Source organism: Heterodontus francisci, chromosome 5 (assembly GCF_036365525.1).
Source record: "Heterodontus francisci isolate sHetFra1 chromosome 5, sHetFra1.hap1, whole genome shotgun sequence".
Taxonomy (NCBI): Eukaryota; Metazoa; Chordata; class Chondrichthyes; order Heterodontiformes; family Heterodontidae; genus Heterodontus; species Heterodontus francisci.
This window is the reverse complement of record NC_090375.1, coordinates 150,847,873-150,870,383: the sequence shown is the minus strand read 5'-3', so window position 1 is coordinate 150,870,383 and position 22,511 is coordinate 150,847,873. Positions and strand designations below refer to the sequence as shown.

Sequence of the window (22,511 nt, the reverse complement as noted above, 5' to 3'; positions counted from 1 at the left end):
GCTGAGTACTTCCAACACTTTCTGCTTTTATTTCAGATTTCCAGCATCCACAGTATTTTGCTTTTATTTTACCATAACTTGGTTGCTTTTGTGCTCTGTGACACTATTTATAAAGTCAAGAATCCTGTGTGCTTTCTGATCGCCTTATCAACTTGTCCTGTAGCTTTCAGAGATTTGTATATGTGAACCCCCAGGTCTATCCCCATGTTTCCTTTCAAAATGCATCACTTCACATTTCTGTGCATTAAATTTCATTTGCCATGTGTCTGCCCACTTCACTAGTCTATGTCCTCCTGTAGTCTGCTACTATCTTAGAATCATAGAGTTATTTATGGTGCAGAAGGTGGATATTCGGCCCATCTGCTTTCTATTTCTTTTAGCTTCATGCTGACTATTAATGTATGTAGTATTAGTTGCAGTAATATATATTTTAAATTTCTGTTTCTGGCATAACTATATTGAGTAATTTTACTTTTGCAAGCCATTCTGTCATAAAACCTCTGAGATATTTCCCTATATTTGCCTACTTCTCATAATTATACTGAATTTCCGTAAATTGCATAATCTTTTCACTGATATATGGTTGATGAGCACTTTACTTAAACATTCTTAGACTTATCTCTGTTATGAAGTTGTTGATCCTTCCGTGGTAGTACAGGCTAGATGCATTGTGCTGGAAGTTACTGTATAGATATCAGAGGACTTATTCCTTCATTGTCTGTCCCAGGTGAGGAGCAGCACATGAAGGAAGACCTCGTTGGGAAATCAGTAAGCCCAAAGCCACTGATTTCCCATTCATTTAAATCAACGGATGGGAATTCGGAACTGCTCATGAATTTCTGACCTCTGCTTCCCGGAAACACCACTCCACGTTAGGAGTGCTCTGAGTGAAGATCATCCCTCTGCTTTCAGGGTTCTGATTATTAATGTAAATTGAAAATGTGTTTGATTGATCTCTGAAGAACACAGATTTAGGAGAGATTGTCCTGTTTTGTAATTTGCATCAGTGTTTGGAAGGCACAGTTTCACAGAGTGTCAAATATTGACATATTAGCCTTTTCGGTGCTGGATGTTCTCCTTCAGCTTTCTCCATACATGACCTGGAAAAACATTGTTCACATTGACATCTCATAGTTTTTCCAACCATCAGAGTACTTGCATTTATATAGCAGCTTCTTATACCTACAGGATGTCTCAAAGTTCTTCATAACCAATAAATAATTTTAGAAGTGCCATCACTCTTTTGTGGGCAAATGCAGCAGCCAATTGGAGCACAGCAACTCCCACTTGTTCACTTGTTTTTGGTGCAGTTGGTTGAGGGAAGAATGTTGGCCAGGGTATCAGAAGAACACCTTGCTCTTCTTCAGATAGTGCCATGGAATCTTGTACATCCATGTGGACCATTGGAACTTGGTATGACATCTCATGCAAAATACGACACCCCTGACAATGTAGCACTATCCTCAGTGCCACAGAAGTGTTCCTATAATTTTTTTTTAAAGTTCATTCTCATGAGTAAAGGTGGAAAGGCCATGTTTAATGCCCACTCCTAGTTGCCCTTAGAAGGTGGTGGTGGGACCTCCTTTTGAATCACAGCAGCCCTTGTGCTGATTGTGCTCCCACAATGAAGCTAGATGAAGGAATTCTAGGACATTTACCCAGCAATAATGAAGGGAAAGTGATACATACCCAAGTCAGGATGGTTTGTTAGGTGCAGGTGATGGTGTTTCCACAACATAATGAATTGTCCTTCTCAGTGGAACAAAGGTACTGTCAAATTAACCTTGGTGAGTTATTGCAGAACATCTGAGAATAAGCACAATTATAAGCACTTTCTGTCTTACATGTTACTGTTAAAAAAAAAAACTGCATTCCCTTGTAGGGTATGTCAACAACTATATGGAATTGTGCAATTCAGCATTCCTTTTTTATTGGAACTCCAAGTTTTTTTTATTCATTCATGAAATGTGGGCATCGCTCTATAGGCCAGCATTTACTGCCCATCCCTAATTACCCTTAAGAAGGTGGTGGGGAGCCGCCTTTTTGAACCACTGCAGTCCATGTGTTGTATACCCACAGTGCTGTTGGGAAAGGAGTGCCAGGAGTTTGATCCAGTGACAGTGAAGGAACGGTGATATAGTTCTGAGTCAGGATGGTGTGTGGCTTGGAGGGCAACTTGCAGGTGGTGGTGTTCACGTGCATCTTTGTCCTTCTAGGTGGTAGTGGTCATGGGTTTGGAAGGTGCAATCTAAGGAGCCTTGGTGCATTGCTGCAGTGCATCTTGTGATTGGTACACACTGCTGCCACTGTGCATCGGTGTTGGAGGGAGTGAATGTTTGTGGATGAGGTGCCTATCAAGTGGGCTGCTTTGTCCTGGATGGTGTTGAGCTTCTTGAGTGTTGTCGGAGCTGCACCCATCCAGGCAAGTGGAAAATATTCCATCACACTCCTGACTTATGCCTTGTAGATGGTGGACAGACTTTGGGGAGTCAGGAGGTAAGTTACTCGCCTCAGGATTCCTAGCCTCTGACCTGCTTTTGTAGCCACGGTACTTATATGGCTACTCCAGTTCAGTTTCCGGTCAATGGTAACCCCCAGGATGTTGATAGTGGGGGATTCAGCGATCATAATGCCATTGAATGTCAAGGGGAGATGGTTAGATTCTCTCTTGTTGGAGATGGTCATTGCCTGGCACTTGTTATCAGTAACCTCATAAATAGGGCCTGAGCCATTTGCTCACCATGCAAGCTTGATGCAGAAATAGGGTGAATCAAAGACATCCTGCATGGCAATGGTTACCCTGATCAGATCATTTCTCACTGTATATCGTGCAAACTTATGAATGGGCCTAAAGCTGTCATTTTTGACCCTGAAAGGTGCCCAGTCTACCTCAAATTACCCTGGAAGGGTAATGTATCCGTAATATTTGAGCAACAGGTGAAGCTAGCTGTTTCATGCCGCTACTATGCAGTAGCAACATGTGTGGTATTCGCCACTAACAAGATGCTGTCGTCAAGCCAAAAAGATGTCCTGCCTATCACGCAAATGAGTAATGTGATATATGAATTTCAATGACAGTGTGATGCTAGGTATATAGGCCGTATATCCCAAAGACTGGCGGATTGTATCAAATAACATGTCCCTTCCGCTGTTCGCAACGAGCAAGGTTCAGGCCGTACCCAACCAGCCTGTGCTTGCAAAACTCAAAACACAGTGTCCAACATTAGATGTGATTCCACAATTGGACAACATTTGCTAAATAATGCTCAGTGTGCTAAGAATTACGCTGACAACCAATTTAAGATTGTCAGTCGGGCTTGCAGTGTGGCGCATTTGCGTGTACTGGAAGCTACATATATTAATACACAGGGCCCTGTTCTTTGTAGGCAGAAAGAACATGTACAAACATTGCACCTGTTTCAGCTAAACAAAATAAGTGACAGCCATTCACTGGTTCATTCCTCAGGGCAATGCCTTGACCAATTGGAGTCAAGCTGCCTGGTTTAAATTTCAAACAAAGCTTGGCAGTTAACTGTCAATCACTGCAAACTGGTACATTCTCCATGGCAACACCTCTACCGATCAGAGTTCACTTGCCAACCAATTAGCACTCTCTTCTCATAGAGTATAATGTTGTTTTCCCTTACATTGGTATTCTTGCAGATTGTCCTGATGAGTGCAAGACGAAAAGCTTCGACAACGTGTCTCTATTTTCAACAAATATCATAAATACAATGGAAAGGCATGAGTGACAGAGAATAGCCTGACCTTTTAAGTCGAAAGCATTTTTAGTTTTCAATGAGGCTTCCATTACTCAGGTTTTTGAAATATGTGGCTAATGTGGCTTCTTATTGTCACATGAGCATTAAGTTAAATTTCCATTTACCTTGCCTTCTCAATCAATTAAATTATCGAAAGTTGCAATTTTATGGCCATATAAATGATATGCTGTAGTTCAGAATTAAACAAATAACAAAATAAATGTTCAGATGCTTTTGTGCTACAAATTATGGCTTGAAATATTCACCTCATGTTAGATTTGCAGACCTGCCTTATTGTAGTGAAATTTGTGCCAATTACAGGGTGGCGCAGTGGTTAGCACCACAGCCTCACAGCGCCAGTGACCCGGGGTTGGTTCTGGGTACTGCCTGTGTGGAGTTTGCAAGTTCTCCCTGTGACTGTGTTGATTTCCTCCAGGTGCTCTGGTTTCCTCCCACATGCCAAAGACTTGCAGGTTGATCGGTAAATTGGCCACTGTAATGTAGATAGGTGGTAGGAGAATTGAGGAAAGGTGGGGATGTGAGAGGGAAAATGGGATTAATGTAGGATTAGTGTAAATGGGTGGTTGATGGCCAGCACAGACTCGGTGGGCTGAAGGGCCTGTTTCAGTGCTGTATCTCTCGATGACGCTACAGTAGCACACTGGTTATAATATTAGCAATGTAGGTAGCACTGTGATAGGTATTTTCAATGTTAAAGGTGTCACGGTATGTAACATACAATAGTTTGTGTATTTTTAATACTGAGAGTATAATCTGCACCTATTATACATGTTTTTGATTTTCTTCCTGATCGCTCATCTGACAAGTTTCTACAGCACAGATACTCTGTGAAACAAAAACAATATTTTTTAAAGCCCCTATCAGATCACCAGCTGTTTGTTAACATCTGTCTGTTGGTTAATGGTGGCCTTGCTACCATGGTCATTGATCTGTTAACTCCTGCACCCCAGTTAGTGGTGGATTTGTTTTTATTTTAACAGTGGGAGCTCCTGGGAGCCTCAAAAAATGTATTCCCTCCTTTTCCTTCCCACCCCCTGATTCCCTTTGTTGGCTCTTCCATAACAAGGAGAGTCTGAGCAAAATATTTGCATTGAGAACAAGAATCACTGATACATGGCCAGCATGGACTTCTTTCCAATGCCGCTCCCGCTGAAAACCATTCCAGGCAAGGCAGCAGGATGAAGAATTGTTGATAGAGAGCCTTAGTCCTGTTGCACACCATTATCCAGGAGGTTCCACATCTTGAACAGGACCCTGGACTGGAAGCAGAAGTGTGAGAAGAAGGGATGTGAAACACAGCTAGAGACCCAGTAACACCTATTCATTGACTTTTCCCATTTCCCTCCTGTCCTTCTCGCCTACTCCACCTTTTGCCCTCCCTTCATTACACCCTTCCCTTGCCCCTCCCTCTATTACAGCTCTCTCTTTTGCCTTTTCCTCGTCTCCCTGCCCCCATCCACCCTCCTCCATGCCCGCTTATCTCGGATTGGCATTACTGATTGCAGAAGTGCGGTCACTTCCTCTGTGCTGTGTGTCTGGACAGCAGTATGTGGGCGATTGAGAACAGTGACACTGTCTCAAACGAATACATCTGCAGTAGATCTCTCTGTTGCAAATCTCTCAGGCTCAGATTCATTGAGCTGGAGTGAGAGTTGGAGACACTCCGACACTTTTGGGAGGGGGAGCAGCATCTAGACAGTTTGCTCCAGACTTTGGTCACACCTTGTGGAGAGGTACAGGTTCAGAACAGGATTGGTGTGACCGATAGTGTGCAGAGTAAGGCGAACCTAGGTGAGATAGAGAACAAGGATCTATAGAAACTGATCCTATCCAACAGATACAATGTTGTTCCTACCTGTCAGGATAAGGATAAAGACTGTCAGAAGGACAGTCAGAATGCAGACCATGACACCTTGGAGCAGGAGGCTGTCCAAAGGAAGGAGGAGGAGGGGAAGCATAATTTGTAGTTGTCGGGAATTCGATAATTCAGTGGACAGATAGAATTCTACATAAGCAGAATCGAGACTTCTGCATGATTTGTTGCCTACCTGGTACAGGGGAGAGGGACATTTCAGACCTGCTTGAAAGAATATTAGAGAGGGAGGGGAGGATTCAATCGTTGTGATCCATGTTGGGACCAACTACATTGGGTATAGGTCCTGTTTGGAGAATACCAGGATCTAGGAGCTAAATTGAAGAACTGGATCTTGAGAGTTATAATCTCTGGATTATTACCTGAGCCAAGTGCAAATTGGCATAGGGATAAGATTAGGAAGATCAACACATGGCTGATGAAGTGGAAAAGAGGGTTTCATTTCATGGGACACTGGCACCAGTATTGGGACAGGAAGGAACTGTATCGTTGGGTTGGGCTCCAGATGAATGGGGCTGGGACCAGTGTCCTAGCTGAAAGGATAAATGGGGCAATCACAAGGACTTTAAACTAGTAAGTGGTGGGAGGGCTCAGGTTAAAAAGGTGGTATAGATAATAGTTTGAAAATAATCGCAAAGGAAAAGAGTAGAGTAACAGTCAGAAATGGTGCTTTAGACACCACAGGTAAAGGGACAACTAAAAGATGTAAAGTAATTAAACTAGAGGAGAGAAATAAGAAACATGTGAGTGAAACGTGAGAGCAAAAGGACAGGTAGGGTGTGTTGCCCAATAAGCGTTCTTTAGATAAATGCATGGAGTATAAAGAACAAATTGAATGAATTGCAGGCGCGAATACAATTTGGAGGTATGAAATGGTAGCCGTTACTGATTCATGGCTGCAAGATGGTCAGAACTGAATATATCAGGCTATAATATTTGCAGGAAGGATAGGGGGAATGATAAAGGGCGCCAAATAGCTTTAATGATTAAGGATAAAATCACTTAACTGGTAAGTGAGGATATAACAAGAGTTAAGCAGACAGTGGAGACTTTATGGGTTGAATTAAGAAATAGAAAAGATATAAGACTGTAATGGGAGTTGTGTATAGGCCGCCTGGTAGCAGCTCTACTTATATGCAGAGATTAGACATGCCTGTAGAAAAGGCACAGTGGTTTTAATGAGGGATTTTAACTTTCATATAGATTGGGATAAGCAGACTAATGCATGTCAGAAAGGTAGTGAATTTCTTAAGTTTGTCCAGGATAGTTTTGCACAGCAATATGTCCTAAAACCAACAAGGGGACCTGCTATATTACACTTAAAAATGATTGACGAGTCAAATTTTGTTAACAGTCTAATGGTGCGTGAACATTTATCTAATAGCAGTCATAATATGATCAAGTTTGGCGTAGTGTTTGAAAGGGAGAAACACGAAATAGCTACTAAGATTCTAGATTTAGGTAAGGCTGACTTCAATGGGATGAGACAGTCCACAGTAAACTGGGCAAATCTGTTAATGTGGAAAAGAACAGGGTCAGTGGGAGGTGTTCCAAAAAGAATTTAATGTGATACAGAGCGAGTTTATACCCTTAAGGAGAAAGCGCCTCTACTGAGTAAAAAAAAAGACAGCCATGGACAACTAAAGAGGTAAAAGATAACTTAAAATTAAAAGAAAAAATACACAAAAAATGCATTGATTCTGCTAAATGGCAAAATACTAAGAACAGTAAAGGATGATAAAACAAACAGCAAGAACTACAAAAAGTGAGTATGAAAAGAAACTTGAAAGGGTTATCAAAATCAACGCAACATTTTTCTACAATTATATTGGGAAAAAAGGGTGGTCAGGAGCAATGTGGGGCCCCTAGAAAACTGACAACAGTGATACTCTCAATAAAAAATAAGGAAATGGTGGACATGCTGTCAGTATTTACAATAGCGGAAGAGGTCAGCATGCCAGACATCCTGAGGAAATCAATATTGAATCAGGGACGGGAACTCACTAAAATTAATGTAAGCAAAATAATAGTAAATAGGTGAAAACATTGCAGATGCCCTAAGAGTAATGTACCTAAGTTCTGTCGATTCAGGAACCATTCTTTTAGATCGGAAAATTGCGCAGGCTACTCGGCTATTTAAGAAAGGTGAGAGAGGGAAACTAGGGAATTGTAGGCCAGTTAGCCGAACATCTGTTGTTAGGAAATTGCTAGAGTCTATAATTAAGGATAGGGTGACTGAACACCTTGAAAATTTTCAGCTGATCAGAGAGAGCCAACATGGATGTGTGAAGGGTAGATCGTGCCTGATGGCTGATTGAATTTTTTTGAAGAGGTGACTAAAGTAGTGGACAGGGGAATATCTATGGATATTATTTATATGGACTTCCAATAGGCATTTGATAAAGTCCCTCACAAGAGATTGATAGCTGAAGTTGAAGCTCATGGACTTGAAGGAAAATTATTGACCTGGTTAGGAAATTGGCCGAGTGGCAGGAGACAGAGAGTAGGGATGATGGGCAGATATTCTAATTGGCAGGATGCGACTAGTGGTGTTCCGCAGGGATCTGTGTTGGGGGTCTCAACTATTCACCATATTTATTAACAACCTAGATAATGGGCTAGAAAGCCACATATCCAAATTTGCTGATATCACAAAGGTAGGTGTCATTTTAAGCAGTGTAGGTAAAGCATAAAATTAGAGATAGCGACAGATTAGGTGAATGGGCAAAACTTGTCAAATGGTTTTCAGTGTAGGCAAATGTGAGATCATTCACTTTGGACTCAAAAAGGATAGAATAGGGTACTTTTTAAATGGTGAAAAGCTAGAAACAGTAGAGGCCCAAAGAGACTTGGGGGACCAAGTACACAATCATTAAAATGTCATGAACAGGTACAGAAAATAATCAAAAAAGCTAATGGAAAGCTGGCCTTTACATCTGGAAGACTGGAATACAAGGGGGTAGAAGCCATGCATCAGCTATACAAAACTCTGGTTAGACCACACCTGGAGTACTGTGAGCAGTTCTGGACACCACACCTTAGGGAGGACATATTGACCTTGGAGGGAGTGCAGTGCTGATTCACCAGAATGATATCTGGACATAAGGGTTAAGAATTTAGAAGGTTAAGGGGTGTTTTGATCAAAGTTTTCAAGATATTAGGGGGAACAGATAGAGTAGGTAGGGAGAAACTATTTCTGCAAGTTGGAGAGTCTAGGACTAGGGGGCATAGACTAAAAATTAGAGCCAGACTTTTCAGGAGTGAAATTAGGAAACACATCTACAGACAGAGCACGGTAGAAGTTTAGAACTCTTCCACAAGCAGCAGTTGATGCTAGATCAATTGTTAATTTTAAATCTGAGATTGACAGATTTCTGTTGTAGTTTTTAAGGGATGTGAGGCAAAGGCGAGTACATGGAGTTAGACAGATCCACCATAATCTCATTGAATGGCGGAACAGGCTTGAGAGACTAAATGGCCTATTCCTGTTCCCATGTTGCTGTTGCATTTTGGTTGCCTTTGACGGCTTTCTGACTCAGGCGAGAGTGCTACCACTGAATGCTAAAGGTGCTACTTCAGAACACTGGCTTTATATCCTCTTCTTGTCTTCTGGAGTAATTTCCTTGACTCTGCAATGCAGATTATTTGAATGGATGAAGATGCAGAGTAACATAGTGGTTTTTAATGCACAGCACCCAGGGTGGGAATAGACTGAAAGTGGTGCTGAATTGGATATATGCTTGAAAAGGGAAACATATGCAGGGCTGCTGGAAAAGAGCAGGGGAGTGGGATTAACTATATAACTGTTTCAAAGAGCCAGCACAGGCATAGTGGGCCGAATAGCCTCCTTCTGTGCTGTAAGATTCAATGACTCAATTCTATAACAAGCAGAAGGTAATTCATGGAACTCCACCATCAGGCGGGGTATAAAATTGTTTTTAACAGTATTGTGTTCCATTGTAAATGTTGTTCTTGCAATATCAAAACTAACAAATTGCAGCTGCAGAAACTGGCAAAAGGATTAGGTTCAGTCGTTACAGGTGATGAGGTTGTCAAGTGTTCAAAGGATGTTCTAAAGCATTGGACAACTGAGCACAACTGGACTTTCTTTACTGTCAATGAGTGCGTTCAGACCATTCTGTAGGCTAAGAAAATGATAAAAGGAGCAACTCTCATAAAGAACCGTATCTGTTTACCATGAGGATGTCTGGAATGGCATTGTTTCTAACACTTAATGCTTTTTAATTTCTAGTTTAACATTGCTTTGTCTGGCAACATTCTTAATGTGCCCTCCACTGCTTGGCAGCGCCTGGTTAGAAGATATGTGCGCAATGGGGAAAATATGACTGAATTTAGATGTTTTAAATGTGCAGCTACACAAAATCCGTTCAGATACCCCGGATTTACTTCTGCCTTTTCACCTACAAAAGTGAAACTGATGGGCCCTCTTCTGGTAGCACTATGGTACTGCAAGCAGTCCTATCCTTTCTGGTGATGCTCCGTCAGGGATAGCAGGCAGTTAAGCTATTGCTGTGTTGCCACATTTTCCCAATTGGTGATTTAATAACATATTACTCAAGCTCCCAAAAAGGAGAAAAGGCCCAAAAATGAAACCGTTGATAACAGTATATCAGGCGCCTCTTATTGACGAGAAATCCAGGACTTGAACACTGTGTGTTTGATGCAAAGCTGATTTATTTGAATTATATCCAGAATAGTGAACGCCAGCCCAGGTACAGGGATTACTAAAATCAACTGAAATAAACCCCAACTGTCAGAATGAACATAGCTCAGTCCTGAATGTGATTAACAGCAGCAATAACAGTAGAATCCAACCCCTACAGTCACTGTGAACTCGCTGGTGTATCAGCAGGCTGGATGACTATCTGGTCATTGATGGCATGACTGAAAACCCTGACAGATTTTCATGGTACTAAAGCTGATTCCTTTAATATTAAGTGAGGTTCTCACTCTGCAGAGACCAAAACTCCCAACAGTCCTGAGAGTTGTGTGTGGCTTATCATTGCTGTATTGTGCTGCTGTCTTTGATTGTAGCCCTGTGCAGTGTTGTATCAGCTTGGTTCAAAGTAACATGCATTGAAGAGCTGTCTCTGGTAAATGTCTGTGTAAATTCTTTCAATACCCAGTGTGAATTCATAAAAACAAGAACACCAGTGGTCTTTCTATCGTCATGCCATTAGATTGTCTAACCATACATAAAACTAATGTTTTCATTTTTTTTAAAATGAAAAATTTCTAGTAATTTGGATAAAGTAATTGGTCTTTTCTTGCAATAATTACAAGACAATGTGGGGTAGAATTTCCATAGGATTTCCCAATCTCCTGCTATAAATTTGGTGGAATATTGGCATAAATCCTGGAAAAATGGTGCAGATAGCCGCGAATGCCAGTTCTGCAGGTTCACAATTGTAGTTACAGCGGACAATGGGGAGATCTCCCAAGAAGGTCGTTTTGAACTAAAATAGTGGGGAATTATTTAATAATTTGAATTAAGCAACGTTGAATTAAGAGGAGTAGGCTGTACCTGTTTGATATATTTTGAATATTTTCGCAGATCCCAGTTTGTAAGAAGTTGTTCGTCAATCTTTGTTTGTAGATGAGGTAACATGTGCACTGATAGTTTGTTCTTTTATTTCCCCATCCAGCACATAAATAACGACCACATCCATGGAGAGAAGAAAGAGTTTGTGTGCCGGTGGCAGGACTGCTCTCGAGAACAGAAGCCATTTAAAGCCCAGTACATGCTTGTGGTGCATATGAGGCGACACACTGGGGAGAAGCCACATAAGTGCACTGTGAGTCTGTTCATGTACATTGCATTGCTCTTTATTCACTAAAGTTCACTGTCCCATTGCCAAGAGATAATGATCATCACATTTACATACTTAAGCAAATGCATAGTCACCCTTGTATTCTTCACGCTTTTGTTTGATGTCCACCCAGCACCAGTGAAATAAACCTGGTGTATTTTCTTTTCCTTGATTTATTCCAGGACCAATCAGTAACTTCTTACAAATTTGTGGTCATTTTAGACTGGATAGAGTCCTGTGTTGCAGCTTATCCACTGGCTTAAAAATCCACTCCCTCTAACATCAGTGTACCGTAGCTGCAGTGTGTATCGTCTACAGGATGCACTGCAGCAACTTGCCAAGGCTTCTTCAACAGCACCTTCCAAACCTGAAACCTCCACCACCTAGAAGGACAAGGTGTGTGAGAACACCACCACCTCCAAATTCCCTTCACTTGGACATATATTGCTATTTTTTCATTGTCACTGGGTCAGAATCCTGGAACTCCCTACCTCACAGCATTGTGGAGGTACCTTCACCATGTGGACTGCAGCGGTTTAAGACGACGACCCATCATTACCTTCTCAAAGGGCTGCTAGAGATGGGCAATAAAAGGGCCAGTGATGCTCAAATCCCGAGAATTAATTAAAAAGAAAGTACAGTTGACAAGTTTCTAAGTTTAGAATAATCCAATTAACATAAAAGGGGCAAGCCAGAAGACATTTTGTATGGAAATTCCTCACGATATGGTTCATCTCAAGCCAGAAGACATTCAACACCCAAATTCTGAGACCGTTTTCCAAAAAAGTCCCTAATCCATATCTCAAGTCAAATAAAGGGCAGAATTTTACTGACCTCGTGGCAGTGGGAACGGAGGCAGGAAGTCCGGTAAAATGCTACGGACCTGTGTCAGGCTGGCTCTCCAACATCAACACGCCACCAACCAATTTTCCGTGTTGCGGGCAGCGGGACAGATCATTGGAAGACATGTCGTGGTGGGCAGGTAATTAAGATTGTTAATCAGCCAATTGACAGGTACTTTCCTACCTTTTTCCAATTTTGTGAATGGTGGACTGGATGCACAGAGGCTCAGAGTTTCACCTCTTTAAAGGAGGCGAGATCTGAGCGGCAGTTGAGTTGTGGAGGGAACTGGCAGCTGTACTGTGAAACTGTCTGCAGGCTGTGTTGAAGAAGCGACTCTATCAAGTTTGGAGGCACTGCAGAGGGTGGGGCCAAAATGAAGTGCTGTTAGTGGATAGGTGTCTCCCAGGTCCACAGCAGCCTCTCAAGTTTCTTGAGAAGCTCATTACATTGGAGGCTTCATTTGCTTATGGAGTCAATGCTTTCAGAGTTTGACTGCTCTAGTGAGGAGGAGTGATACAGAGATGGAGATGCAGCCACATGGAGCACCTGTGCAGTGGCCAGGGGAGCCATTGGACATGGACGAAGAGGACACATGGGGGCAAGTGGGCAACCTCATGGTTGCAGAAGGCACTACCCAGATCGAAGGGTGCATTATCAGAGGCTCAGCTTCATGGAGATGTCCGAGCACCAATATCCATGAAGACTACATCTCTCCAGGCAGCTGGTGGTGGAGCTGTGCAATCTGCTGGAGCAGGAGTTGATGCCATTGGGAAGCGGCTGACACCCAATGCCTGTAATGTTAAAGGTGACATTGGCACTTAACTTTTTCACTCATGGTTCGTTCCAGGGAATTGTTTGGAGTTCTTTTAATGCCTCTAGACTTGTTTTGTGCTACTACTGTTATTAATTCACTTACTGTTATACTTTAATTGAAATGTTTAATTGGATAATCACTTTACTGTATAGTTTAATAGGGATGGGAAGTTGTATTTTTTTGTAATTGTGCTTAAATTGTATAATGAATGATCAATCAGAATTATTCAGATATGGGGATTGGTATAAAATGCACATACTGAACATTCTTCAGTCTGTCAGAAGTGAGGATAAAGAGTAATGGTAGGATTTACTTCAGAGAGTGCATGTCAAAATGTGAAAACAAAGTTCAGGAGGAGGGGAGAGAAAATCAGCAATAGGAAAAGAAACACTGATTTGGTTGCTAAGGCAACTTTTGATACTGCTTTTTGAAAACCTTGAGGTCTTCAACGTCAAATGTTTGTAAAGAAGAGATTCATATCAAAGAGTGAATTTTGTGCCCGAGTATTCATTTGTAGCAATATTAGAAATAACGCGAAAGAAAAACATGATTAATTTGTTATACTTAACTTATCTTGAGTAAGGACTGATAAAAGAAATATCATGAGTACATTGCATTTGAGTTTGTGTGGTCCTCTCTCAGCAACCGTCAGTGCCCATTCCCAAGGCAGAATCAGGTGAGTTTGGCTTCAGAAAACCCAACAAGCCTAGTGTTTTTTAGCAATGTTCTTTCTTACACATAATACAAGTAGACAACTTGCCTGAGATTATAATCTTACACCGGTTTAGCCATTCACCACAAAAGCATTCATGAGCAGGAGTGAACCCTTTGGGTCTTAACACTTTATGATTTTAGGGATCTTAGCCTTTCTATCAAGATTCAGGTCATTTCAGTTGAAGCTTCGGATAGGCTATCTTTGATATTAGCCTGTTATAATTTAATTTAGATGGCTCTGAGCTCCTAATTAGCAGTGGGCTTCTGCAGTGCCACATTCCAAAATGCCTTGGAAAGAATTTAGTAAAAAAAAGTGGAACTTTTCCTCCATTAGGTTTTGAGGAAGTATGGTACTTGATTAGGATTGTGGAATAGGGGTCATCACTATCTGATATAAAAGCAAAATACTGCAGATGCTGGAAATCTGAAATAAAAACAAAAAGTGCTGGAAATACTCAGCAGGTCTGGCAGCATCTGTGGAGAGAGAAACAGAGCTAACGTTTCAGGTTAACTCTGCTTCTCTCTCCACAGATGCTGCCAGATCTGCTGAATTGCTATCTGATGTTTTAAGTATTTAGGTAGTATCCATTCTAAGTATCAAAAGTTTTGCATCCAAAACGTCAAACAGGGACAAAGAAATAACTGCTTCATCCCATGCAGTGACTCCCTAAGCAATCAAAATCAAAGAGGAGATCAAATTGACCATGATTGCTTGGCACCTATCTTTTCTGTGGTATATCTCTGGTCCTGCCAGTAACTAGTCCAGCTCTCTTTTGAAGATACACCACAAAACATTACTCAATGCACAAGCTGGCAACTTGTTCCATAAATATATTCTCTGGGAAATGAAAAACCACCTACTATCAAACCTAGTTGCATGCTTGCATAAGTTATTAATTGGTCCTTCCCAACCTATTCAATTTAAAGAACTTGTCAATGTGAACACAGTCTTCATTATTTTCTGGACCTCGATCAACTTGCTCCTGAGTCTTCTATTTTCTAAATTGTATACAGGCCCAGCTTTTCAAGCTTAGCTGGAAAGCTAAAATATTTATAACTAGAAATCAATATGCTGCCCAAACCCCCACTTCCCCCCCCCTCCCCAGAATCTTTCTTCAAAGTTACAATACTACCCACTGTGTGAGGGGATCATAACTGCATACTGTATTCTAATTTTTTATTTAATTCTTTCATGTGATATGAGCATTGCTGCCAAGGCCAGCATTTGTTGCTCATCGCCAGCTGACTTTACTGACAAAATTATTGCGCAAAAAATGCAATAATTCAGAGTTAGGTCTATTTTAATTTCAGTTTTTTTCTATTGGTATATAAATTGAATATATGTATTTTATTTATTAAATATGTAAATTATGCATTCTGCCAAGACATTTGGCAATTTGCCAAGTATTTCATTTAGCAATGTCAAAATTTCATCTTACAGCTTTTAATAGATGTTATTTTCAGCAAAGTAAAAAAAAAACTCTTCAGGTAAAAAAACGTTGCTCGCCCCTGTGCTGGGGCTTAGATGTTTGACCTCCAACAACCACATCCATCTTCCTTTGTGATAGGTATGACTCCAATCAGTGGAGAGTTTTCCCCCAATTTCCATTGACTTAAATTTTACTACGGTTCCTTGATGCTTAAATGAGGCTTAACCAAGGTCTCGTACAAGATCAAAATAGATAATAGCTTTATGCCATTAGTCATGAACCTTTAGAGGGCTGTGAACTGTGATACTGAGATCTTTTTCTTTTTCCATAGTATTCAGTTCTGTTCCATGTGTCATGTATTTATATTTAGGTGTCAAACTTGGCACACTCTTCTGAGTCAGAAGGTTATGGGTTCAAGTCCCACAGCAGAAACTTAAGCACATAATCTAGGCTAACATTTCAGTACAGTACTGAGGGAGTTCTGCATTATCGGAGATGCTGAATTCAGGTGAGATGTTAAACCGAGGCCCTGTCTGACCTGTTAGATGGATGTAAAGGATCCCATGTTAAAGTTGAAGAAGAGCAAGGAATTCCTCTCCAGTGTCCTGGCCAACATTTATCCCTCAACTAACATCACCAAAAACAGATGATCTGGTCATTATCACATTGCTGTTTGTGGGAGTTTGCTTTGTGCAGGTTGGCTGCTACGTGTCCTACATTACAACAGTGACTATACTTCAAAAGTACTTAATTAGCTGTAAAGCAATTTGGGATGTCCTGCGGTCGTGAAAGATGCTATATAAATGCAGTTTTTTTTGTCTGTGCTTCAGTGTTCCTATACCTTCAGTGTTCCTATACTTTGATGACTGATTTGTTTTGACACAATCTAGACTTGGCTGGCAAAAGCTGTTATTGAGAAAGTGCAGATCTTCATCCACTTGGCGGAGATAATGACACTGGAGGAGCTGCAGCTTTCACAGGATATTACCGCAGTGCCAGCAGGGGCTCTCTTCCAACAGATCACTTCCTGGATACCAGATCAGCCAATTTACACGCAAAACCTACCTCTCATCCTAAGATTGATAACAGCTGTCATCTGTATAGTTAGTACTGTGTGTCTCCATTAGACCTCTCCAAAGCATAAAAGTCTCCAGACGCTCTCCTTTGCACCAAGTGGTGCTACTACGTACTTAATCAGCAGAAGCTCTATCATAGTGAAGTGTCGAAGCATTTGCCCTAACCTCAGATTGTGAAGGCTAATGCCTCCCTGTCTGGGGGGGAAAATAGGCATGGGGCACCTAGATAGAATGTTAGTCAAGGTGGCATATTAATAGATTGGAATATAGAAACATGATTAATATTACAATACATTCATCCCCAGTATCAATACAACTGAATCCTCCTGTGACTAGATAACTCTACAGTGGAAGTGAATAAGGCCCACCGAGTCCAGAGATATCCTGGATTTAGGCAGAATGTGATCCTACCGGCAAGTGGATTCTATACAGGAAATTGGAACAAGTAGGCTCAGCAGGCAGATCTGTTTGACCTAGACAAGAATGCAGAATTCTCCACAGCACTGACAAAATCAAAAGCCAACCAAGTTACCGTATAAAATCCACCAGCTGTGCTCATATATTTCAAATGAACATAAATTTTGGGTTATTGTTAGCATATCATCATCATGGCATAGTTAATGGAAAAAGGTTCAGAACTCAAAGATTCAAAGTGTCATTTATGAATAGCTTCATTTGCATATTCTCCTGTATGTAACTTTAAATGATCCAAAAGATTGCAGGTAATTTACCGTAAATTTGTTTTCTGCAGTTTGAAGGCTGTGCAAAGGCCTACTCCAGACTGGAAAACTTGAAAACACATCTGCGATCTCATACTGGAGAAAAGCCATATGTCTGTGAGCATGAGGGTTGTAACAAGGCATTCTCCAACGCATCTGACCGGGCAAAGCATCAGAACAGAACCCACTCAAATGAGGTAAGCTGTTATCTGGCACACATTGGTGAGTCTGCTCTACCTACCTGGCAGACAAAGCCCATGATAACTGTAGCTGATCGTAGACATATGCTACTGTGTAGCTATTTCACTGTCCCAACAAAATTAATACTGTAAGTCAGAGGTGCATAGATGTTTCCCATAATGTAACTGGTGCTTTCATAATGAGATTAACCCAGGTTCGCCGTGTCACCCCACGGTTCAAGACCTCCTCTGCTGCCTTAATCCAGTTCGCTTTGGTCAGACGGGAGGGTCTTCTGACTTCATCTGCAGGGAAGAGAACCTCCCGCCTTTCCCTGACGGCCTGGAGGAGAACCTGCAGGGAGTCATCATTGAACCATGGGGCAGAAAGCTGGCTGCTCATTGACATTTGCTTGGCTTTTGCCGCATTAAAAAAAAATGATGGGGGTTTGGTGCTGGGTTTGAAAAATTAAGGAAGGAAAAAGCAGTTAAAAGTAAGTAAAAGATTTAATTGCGATAACTCTGAAGACACTTACAGAACACAAAGGATCCTTGAGGTTTAAAACACAGAATGCTGTATAGCCATGGTGCTCGTGGTGCTTCACCAAGTGAGAGCAGGTTCCACCAGTGAACGGCTGTCCTGCACAATCACAGGTGTCTCCTGTGCTCTTCGCCACACTGTTCACTTACATACAAAACTGTGTGGGCTATTGAAAAAATGGCGAATGCAGAGGTTCTGCCAACTTCCGGTCCCGCTGTCGGAAAATCCATGGGACTTGTAAAATTCCGTTTTGTGTCAGCTTTTTTTACACTCTTGCCTCTGAGTCAGAATATTGTGGGATCAAGCCCCATTTTAAAGACTAGAATGTTTCATCTAGGAGGACTTTTCATTGCAGTATTGAGGGAATGTTGTATTGTCAGATGTGGTATGTTTCAAAGGAGACATCGAACCGAAGCCTAGTTTCCTTTTTCAGTTGACATCAAAGATCTCATGGCACAATTTGAAGAGGAATAGGGAATTTTCCAAGTGGCTTGTCAAACATAAATTTAATTAGTCCGTGATCTGTTTTGGTGTTTGGCAGACATTGCTGTGTGCACTTGGCTGCCATGTTTATCCACATAACAATCTTGATTGCTTTGGCCTAAGGATATGATAACACACTATATAAACAGAAGCTTTTTCTCTGTTTAAGCAAGAAAAGAAAGACTTGCGTTTTTATAGTGCCTTTCACAAGGTCAGGGCGTCCCAAAGTACTTTACATCCTAAAGTACGTTGTTGGTAGTAATGTAGGAAACGTGGCAGACAATTTGCTCAGAGTAAGCTTTTATTAGCAGCAATGTGATGATGACCAGATAATCTGTTTTTTTTAATCATGCAAATTAAGGAATAAATATTGGTCAGAAGAGGCCGTAATCATGCTTATAAAATTTACTTATTGCCCAACCTGTCAAATTGTCTTAAGTAACAAAGGCAAATAAGCTGTTTGGATGCATAAATGTCATTGGGAGCCAAGTTAAACTGGTTGCAGCATGCAGAGCCACCACTAGTTTATTTCCCATGCTCCCTGTTTTGCTCTATTTTCTAAATCGCAATGCCGAGTGATAACCATAACCATTTGCATTAAAGTCAATTTCAGAGTTGTCGGTTACAGAGTCCTAAGTGCTCCATTTATTATAGGCAGAAACAGAAAGGCTGTTTTTTTGCTGCACTAAATGTATTTTGTATTCAATCTGATACTCTCCAAGAAAAACAAAATGTTGTCCTTTCACCAATTAAGCTCAGTCTTTGTTAACTTACATCATGCTCTGCAAATTGTAGGTGGCATAATTAGCACAATGCTAAATCAACCCAGAATGTGCTATTTCTTTAATTATATTGTCTGCTACACACACTTAACATCAGTTTTCGAGTCAAAGTACAAAGCGCTGGCAGCTGTGGCGTCCATTAGGCAATAACATCTTATTAAAATGGTGCTCAGCTGTCATAAAGTCTGTCCAATGTTAACACTAACCCTGCTGTACACTGAATACCAGTGGTCAGTGTCTGATCCCTGCAGTTTAACGTCTGAAACCAAGTCCCGAGATTGTACCGATATAGGTTAGAATTAATGAGAAGGAGGAGCGCAAACACTGCTTGATGGCAGTTTTATAAAAACTAATTCCTAAAAGATGCAGTCTGTCCCAGGAATCAGGATTGGGTGAAATTCACAAACGTGTTTTCTTATAAAATTTATTTCATTTGAGTCTCTCTCAAGAACAATTTGATGAGGTGTTCCAAAGCTGGGTGTTTCTAACACTCTCACAGTCCATTTATATAAGTTTCATAAAAGTATGTTTCAAATGCATATTTTTCCCCCCATTATACCAGCCATCACATATCGCAGGCAAATTGCATTCACATGAACATGCCTGCAATAAGCGGTGGGAACTGTATTCAGTGCTTAGAATCCAATTATTCCTATGAATATTTCTAATTAAGTACTGATTAAGTCCATTTCAGCCTCTTTCTTGTCACTCTGCTTGAATTTTCTGTTGTCCTACATGTTGTGAAATCTTTAGAATCATAGAGTTAAAGGCACAGAAAGAGGCCACTTGGCCCATCATGTCTGTGCTGGCCGAAAAACAATCCACCCATTCTAATCCCATCTTCCAGCATTTGGTCCGTAGCTCTGCAGATTACGGCCCTTGAGGTGCATATCCAGACTCCTTTTGAATGAGTTGCCTCAACAACCCTTTCAGGCAGTGAGTTCCAGACCCCACCACCATCTGGATGAAAACATTTTCCCTCATGTCCCCTTTAATCTTTCTACTAATCACTTTAAATCTATGCCCCCTAGTAACTGACCTTTCTGCTAAGGTGAATAGACCCTTCACCTCCACTCTATTCAGGCCCCTCATAATTTTGTACATTTAAATCAGATCTCCCCTCAGCCTTCTCTGTTCCAAGGAGAACAACCCCAGCCTATCCATTCTTTCCTCATAGCGGAATTTTTCCGGTCCTGGCAACATCCTCGTAAATCTCCTCTGTACCCTCTCTAGTGCAATTACATCCTTTCTGTAATGAGGGGATCAGAACTGCACACAGAACTCAAGTTGTGGCCTAACCAGTGAGTTATAGTTCCAGCATAACCTCCCTGCTTTTATATTCTATACCTTGGCTAATAAAGGAAAAGATTTCATATGCCTTCTTAACCACCTTATCAACCTTCAGGGATCTGTGAACATTCACTCCAAGGTCCCTCACTTCCTCTACACTTCTCAGTATTTTCCATTTATCGTGTATTCCTTTGCCTTGTTTGACCTCCCCAAATGCATCACCTCACACTTCTCCAGGTTGAATTCCATTTGCCACTTTTCTGCCCGTCTGACCAGACCCTCAATATCTTCCTGCAGCCTATAGCTCTCCTCCTCGCTATCTACCACACGGCCACTCTTTGTGTCGTCTGCAAACTTCTTGATCATGCCCCCTACACTTATGTCAAAATCGTTAATATATATCACAAAAAGCAGGGGGCCCAGTACTGAGCCCTGCAGAATGCCACTGGAAACAGCCCTCCAGTTGCAAAAACACCCATCAACAGTTACCCTTTGTTTCCTGCCACTCAGCCAATTTTGTATCCACCTTGCTGCATTTCCCTGGATCCCATGGGATTTCCCCCTGGTTAAAAAAATAGTGTCAGCTTTGGTTCAGTTCTAGCACTCTTGCCTCTGAGTTAGATGATTGTGTTTTTAAGTCCCATTCCAGAGACTTGAGCACAAAATCTGGGCTGACACCTCAGTGCAGTACTGAGGTAGCACTATATTGTCAGAGGTGCTGTCTTTCAGGTGAAACATTAAACTGAAGCCCTGTCTGCCCTCCTAGGTCGATGTAAAAGATCCCATGGTACTATCTGAAGAAGAGCAAGTGCATTCTTCTCGGTGTCCTGACCAAAATTTAACCTTCAATTAACATCAGTAAAAATGGATGATTTGGTCATTAATCTCATTGTCATTTGTGGTACTTTATGTGCAAATTGGCTGCTATATTTCCTACTTTAGAATAATGACTACAGTTCACAAATATTTCATTGGCTTTAAAGTAATTTGGCACATCCTGAGATTGTGAAAGGTGCTATAGAAGTGCAAGTTATTTTTTCTTGCAGTGTTTTATGAGTGCTTACCCAGATAAAATGTGCTGAAAGCTGTGAAATAATTGAAATCCCCTACTGGACCTCCTCATCTTCAATTACAAAATTAACAAAGATAACAAATCGTTTGAAACATACTGAAGCAGTATACTGAAGCAGACAAAATTTCTACAGTCTCTTCTGCATGATAAAAATATATAAAATATAAATTGCTCGTTATAAATTGTCAACAGAACCAGAGGCGACATGAAGAAAAAAAATTATCCACTAAGTTGTTATCCTCTGGAATGCACTGCCTGAAAGAATGGTGGAAGCAGATTCAGTAATAACTTTTAGAGGGAATTGGGTAAAAACATGAAAAGGAAAAATTTGCAGGGCTCTGGGGAAAGAACAGAGGAGTGGGACTAATTGAACAGCTCTTTCAAAGAGCTGGCACAGGCACGATGGACCAAATGGCCTCCTTCTGTGCTGTGTCATACTATGATTCTACTAATGAACCTTCATCAAATGTAGAAATGTCAAACCTGGCTATCCAGGCTTGAAAAGGAATGTAGAATGTTCAGTTTATTTCTCTGTCAATTTGTTGAAAACAATTGTTTTAATGCTTCTTTTCCTGACTTTTGCTAATTATTTTTCAGAAACCTTACATTTGTAAAATTCCTGGCTGCACAAAGCGTTACACGGATCCTAGTTCCCTCCGAAAACATGTCAAAACAGTTCATGGCCCTGAGGCTCACATCACAAAGAAACAGCGAGGAGACACCCACCCAAGACCTCCACCACCCAGGGATCCAGGCAGTAACGCTCAGTCCAAATCACCTGGGCAGCAACAGGCTGAACTAAACAACACTACCTCAAAGCGGGAGGAATGTCTCCAAGTTAAGGCCATAAAGACAGAGAAATCAATGGTATGTCCTTGTTATTTTCAAAATTAGATATGACACTCATTACAAGAAGTTTGAAGCATGTCCTTTCCAGTTATTTGCCCTCTTACTCTGAAGTTGCTTACTCTTGATGACTGTCTGCTCCACGGGCAATGGCAGACCTCTGGTACTCCACTCAAGTGAACATTCTTCATGTGTAAACCTAAAATAAAGTGAGTGTTGGCAGACTTATTCAGTTGTGG

The 22,511-nt window shown here is 41.2% G+C and overlaps 1 protein-coding gene across 1 annotated transcript in view; it reads left to right on the top strand.

Moving 5' to 3' along the window:
* Nucleotides 1-22,511, top strand: part of LOC137369634 (transcriptional activator GLI3-like) — a 471,074-nt gene that overhangs the window by 431,944 nt on the left and 16,619 nt on the right. The window contains exons 11-13 of the mRNA XM_068030965.1: nucleotides 11,322-11,471; nucleotides 17,115-17,279; nucleotides 22,024-22,293. Of these exons, the coding sequence (XP_067887066.1) occupies nucleotides 11,322-11,471; nucleotides 17,115-17,279; nucleotides 22,024-22,293 (585 nt within the window). The remainder of the gene's footprint in view (nucleotides 1-11,321; nucleotides 11,472-17,114; nucleotides 17,280-22,023; nucleotides 22,294-22,511) is intronic.